This window comes from Tupaia chinensis, unplaced genomic scaffold, assembly GCF_000334495.1.
Source record: "Tupaia chinensis unplaced genomic scaffold, TupChi_1.0 Scaffold149964_1, whole genome shotgun sequence".
Taxonomy (NCBI): Eukaryota; Metazoa; Chordata; class Mammalia; order Scandentia; family Tupaiidae; genus Tupaia; species Tupaia belangeri.
This window is the reverse complement of record NW_006209805.1, coordinates 34,191-39,457: the sequence shown is the minus strand read 5'-3', so window position 1 is coordinate 39,457 and position 5,267 is coordinate 34,191. Positions and strand designations below refer to the sequence as shown.

At 56.9% G+C, this 5,267-nt stretch overlaps 1 protein-coding gene across 3 annotated transcripts in view; it reads left to right on the top strand.

Annotated features, from left to right (window-relative positions):
• Positions 1-5,267, top strand: part of MIER2 (MIER family member 2) — a 26,207-nt gene that overhangs the window by 17,140 nt on the left and 3,800 nt on the right. For all 3 annotated transcript variants that reach the window (XM_027769544.1, XM_027769545.1, XM_027769543.1), the window contains 3 exons: positions 4,192-4,343; positions 4,677-4,758; positions 4,892-4,986. In XM_027769544.1, coding sequence (XP_027625345.1) covers positions 4,192-4,343; positions 4,677-4,758; positions 4,892-4,986 — 329 coding nt within the window. The remainder of the gene's footprint in view (positions 1-4,191; positions 4,344-4,676; positions 4,759-4,891; positions 4,987-5,267) is intronic.

The following is a 5,267-nucleotide window of genomic DNA, read 5'->3' as shown; positions in this document are numbered from 1 at the left end:
ATTTCCTGGGACTGGATCTTTGAGTGCCTCTGTAGGTTTGGAAAGTTTTCTTGCAGGATTTCACGGAATAGATTATCAATACCCTTATGAGTCTCTTCTCTTCCGGGATGCCTTTATCCAGATGTTTGGACGTTCGATGGTATCTGGTACTTCTCGTATATTAGTCTCATTTTTGGGGGCCATTTTCTGTCTTCGTGGTGCATTTTCCTAGGTCAGTAATTTTCTGCGTCTGAGATTCTGTTTTCTGTATGATCTAGTTTGCTTTTAATACTTTTTTTTAAAAGAATTTTCTTTATTTAATTGTATTTATTCATTCATTTATTTTAATTTGACCAGACACACACGCACGCACACACACACACACACACACACACACACACACAGAGACAGAGAGAGGGAAAGTGAGAAAGCCAGCCACCAGGTCCTGGACTTGAATCTTGGTCGGCCATGTGGGAGTGTCCAGTGCCTTAACCACCACGCCACCTACTGGTGCCCTGCTTTTAATACTTTGAAGGGAGATTCTGACTTCCTGTATTATAGCCTTCATCTCTAACAGGTCCCTTTGATTCCTTTGTAAAGTGTGTAATTCCTCTTTTAGATCTTGCAAGAATTTCCTCACCTCCTGGAACTCATCAGCTCCTTTCTCCTGTCTCTTCTGCAGTTCATTGTCTCTCTTCTCTTCCATCTCTGTTAGCTTCGCCATTATGAATGCTCTAAATTCCTTACCAGACATTTCCATGATTCCCATTGACCTGTCTGTGGATGAAGAGAAGTACTCTTCTCCCTCAGAGGAGAGGTATTTTCTTGTTTTCTCATATTCCTTGTGGCCCTGTGGTGATTTCTAGTCATGTGACGGATGGTGTGTTTCTTCCTAAGCTTGAAATTCAATCTGAGCGTTCAGGAGCGCGCAGAAGGAGGCGATCTGGAATCTTTTTGCCGTTCCGTTTTGATCCCTTTGTGCCGAGATTCAGTGGATAACCCTAATAGACTAGACTCCAAGGACGAGTCTTCTGAAGGCCTGTTCCTTGCCTCTCCACTCGAGTTTGTGGGCTGGAGGCTGAATTATCAGTAGAAAAATATTCATTTCTGAATTTTCCCTGAAGTCAGTAGTTCTCAGGAGCCACGGAGGAATCTTCTTAGCAGGCTCTGGCTCTTCCTCATGCTCATTAAGCAGGTCCTTTTCCTGTGGCATGTTCCACCTTCTCATGCCTTCCTTTAAAGTGGCCCGTGAGTTTCGTGCTGGTCTGCCGTGTACCCTGAGTGTGGGAAGCTGTGCAGTGCCTCGCGAGGAGGGACCGGCTCGAGGACCTCACCTGGGCATGCGTGCACGGTCGTGCTGCCGCAGGGGTGGGACGGCAGTGCTCCGCAACATGTGGGCCATCGAAAGGGGGTATTGCGACAAGAGCGCATGGACTCCAACTTTCTTGCACCACCACAAACTCATACTTTAATTCCACTTTTCACAGGCTTTGCAAGTCCCCACATGTATATTCGGTAAAGTGTCTCCTACCAGAAGCATGGGATCAGGTGTTGGTCTGGGACTCATGGGAACCCGATTTCTTCTTCCCAGGAGCAGCGATCGTGTTCAGAAATTGTGGTGACGGCACAGGACATACCCACCTCGACTGCTAGGGCTCACCACAAGTGCACGTTTTCCATTTTCACCTTTCTTAATTTTATTCGCTAATGTTTTACTTTTACAAATGTATTCTGTTTTTTTTTTTTTTTTTAAGGTTTTTGCTATAGGGACCTTGTGCTCGCCAAAAGGGCACTTGTGCTCGCCAGAAAGAGAGACAGAAAGCGAGAAATCACCCCCCGGGTGGTGCGCCCTGCCGCAATCCCCTCTCCTCCACTCTCCTCTCGGGATCTTGGGCACACACGCACACGCGCCTGGCGTGAGTTTTAAGCTACCAGGTCCGGGACCGAACCGTGGTCGGCCACGTGGGAGTCCAGCGATCTCACCACTGTGCATCTGGCCCCACAGTCTTTGTTTTAATAGTGTTCAGTAGTTCATCGACAGTTTTTGCATTTTTCTTCTTTTTAGCTTTACTGTAGGGCACGTACACTGGCCTGTGAAAGACAGAGCAGGTGAGGAGTCACCCTGGGAGGGTGGCCACCTTGCGGTCCCATCCCCATCCGCCTCTGGGCTCTCTGGGCGTGCCCGTGTGCCGGCCTGATTTTCAAGCAGCTGGGTCCAGGACGCGAATGGTGGTCAGCCACGTGGGCTCCGACACGTTAACCACCAGGCCATGGGCAGCCCTGCGTTCATTGCTTTAAGGGTGCTTCCAGGTTTCGGGGTTCGCCCTGTTGCTCTGGCCTTTCAGAAGGCCAGGCCTGTTCTCCCCGGCAGCCTGACTGGCGCCTGCTCACACAGACCCGTGGGCTGCTTCGTGTCTGTGTCCGTCTCGTGGCTCGTTGGCTGGTGTCAGTCGCAGAGAGCTCCTGACTGTTAGCTCCTCAGACTCTTGTTTCCTGAAGCTTTTTGCCTTTGTGTGTGTGCACTTCAGAGAGAGGGAGAGTGAGGAGTCCCCCGGAGGAGGGGCCACGACGCGTCCCCTTCCCCGGTGTCCTCCCAGGGCTCTGGACAGGCACGTGTACAGCAAGGTCTCCAGGCCGCTGGGTCTGGGACTCCGACTGTGGACCCAGCACCGCAACTGCACACCACCTGCTGGCCCGTGTTGTTGTTTGCTTCTTTAGGTTCTGGTCATAAGGCATGTGTGCTCGCCAGAGAGGAAGTGAGAACTCGCCCCCAGGGGGTGACGGTGTTGCAAGTCCTTCCCTCCACTCGCCTCTCGGGATTTGGGTGTGCACGCACCAGGCCGCCGGGTCTGGGACTCAGACCACAGCTGGCCATGTGGGAGTCCGAGACCCTGACCCACGCCCCCCCCTGGCCCGCCAGCTTGGCTTCTGATTGGTTTCTTTCCTGCCATCTCTGCCCTGCGCTGTGTCCAGGCGGGCATTGGAGCGGTGCGTCAGTTCAGATGGGGCACCTCCCAGCCAGGGTTCCGAAGTCCTCCAGCTTTCTTCCATTTTTCTTTTTCTTCTGTGCTCCTTAACATATTGATCTTCATCATTTAAAAATATTTTTCTGGCTTTGCCATAGGGCACATGCACTTGCCAGAGAGAGAGAGAGAGAGATTCCCCCGTGGGGGACAGCCATGCAGCAATCCCTTCTCCATTCTCCTCTTGGAATTTTGGGCATGCACACATGTGCACCCACCTGCTGGCCTCCGGTCACCACTGTTTTAAAGTCTGCCCAGCTATCTGGGTTTGCTCACGGCGTCTAACGCTGTCCCCGTTCCTCCCTGTCATGGCTGGGCTGTGCAGGGTGGTGGTCTGCTCACGGCGTCTAACGCTGTCCCCGTGGTCCTGGAGGAGGTCCCGCTCAGACTCCTTGGTCTAGGCCAGGGCTCTAGCGGGGGCTGGGGAGGTGGCCAGAGATAGTCACTTGGTCTGCACGTGGTGTCCGTGGGCACATGGGGCTGCTTGGTCTGCTCGCCCTATCCGTGGGGCTGCAGGCACTGTGGCCACTGCTCAGAAGCGTCCACATCTACCAGGGTCTGCTCCCAGCAGCCCAGACTTCCAGCGTGGAGTGTGTCTGAGTGTGCTCTTCACTTCCAAGGTGTTGAATTTTCAGCATGCTGGCCTTCGGCCCTTCTCCTCCAGCCCTGGGCCCCCTGCCCTGCCCCAGCCGTGGCACCCACACCATGCTGCAAGCGGTTGTGTCCAGCGTCCATTTCTTTCCTCCTCTCCTTGGTGCGTTTGCCACCCCTGCCCATCACTACAGGGTAGGACACTTCCTTGGCCGCACGCTCTGGCCATGTCGGCGAGGCCTGTGGTTACGGTGCAGCAGCTGTGGGAGCATTTACCCAAGAACCCTAGGTGTCTGCTGCCTCTGTCTGGAGCCCAAGCTCCCCTCGCTGCTCCTGTGGCCCGAATCATGGCTGTGTGCCTAAGGCCCACTGCACTGAACCTCTTCCTTCCTGCCTGCGGCCCGCGCTGTCTCCGTCTCCTCCTGGCTGGCCTCAACCTCCGACCTCGCTTGGCATCTCCTGCTTGCTGATCCTGGAGCAGGATGGAGGTGGTGGGCCCGACACAGTGCAGGCGTCGGGGCCGAGGTGGCAGGGGCCTGTGCTTGCGTCCGCCTGGAGCAGGTGCCACCTGGTGACCCTGGCCCGTTCTTGCACACAGTGTATGAGAGCGAAGACCAGCTGCTCTGGGACCCCAGCGTCCTCCCCGAGAGGGAGGTGGAGGAGTTCCTATACCGGGCCGTAAAGCGGAGGTGGCACGAGATGGCCGGGTCTCAGCTCCCGGAGGGAGAGGCTGTGAAAGACAGTGAGCAGGTGGGCTGCTAGGTGGGCACGGCCTTGCCCAGGCCCAGGCGTGGCACAGTGGGCTGGGCACACGCGAGGGCATGGTGGTGGGACCGAGCACCTGGGGACCGCCAAGGCGGGGTGGAAACCATTCATCCAACAGTGTGGCGTAGACGCCCCGCTCTCTCTCTCTCCCCAGGGTGGTGTAGACTCCCGGCTTGGCCCTCTGGCCCTGGCCGGGGGCGGGGCGGGGTAGATGGCCTGCTATTACCTCCGCCCCCAGGGCATAGAAGGCCTGCTCTCTCCCCCAGGGCGTAGCTGCCCCCTGGGGAGATTGGGTGGGAGCTGTGCGTGTCCCTGCAGGCGCTGTACGAACTGGTGAAGTGCAGCTTCGATGTGGAGGAGGCCCTGCGCAGGCTGCGGTTCAACGTGAAAGTGACTCGAGGTGAGGAGCCGGACGAGGCGCCATGTGCCCTGGGCCGGTGTCCTGCCCCGCCTGCACCCCAGCCCCGCCTGCACCCCAGCCCCTCGTCCCTGCCTGCCCTGGGCCCTGCTGAGGCCTGACTTCCTGTTCGCAGACGGGCTCTGTGCTTGGAGTGAGGAGGAGTGCAGGAATTTCGAGCACGGCTTCCGTGTGCACGGGAAGAACTTCCACCTGATTCAGGCCAACAAGGTGAGGGTGTGCCGCCCCTCAGCCAGGTCGGGGCCCCCTGCCTGCCTGCCTCCCTGCTGTGTCTGCCCTTTCCAGTCCCGAAATAGCAGAGATGCCATTTGTGCCCTGGCGCCGTGCCGCAGCTCCAGCTGCAGCCCTCAGTCTTCCCTCCGATGGCTCCAGGCGTGCAGCTGACCTGCACCAGGGATGCCGCTGACCCTCGCACAGCCCAGTGCTGTGGATCCCAAGGTCTACCGGTCCTCGCAGCCCCTCCCCGCTCCCGCCCCACCCCCACCTGCACC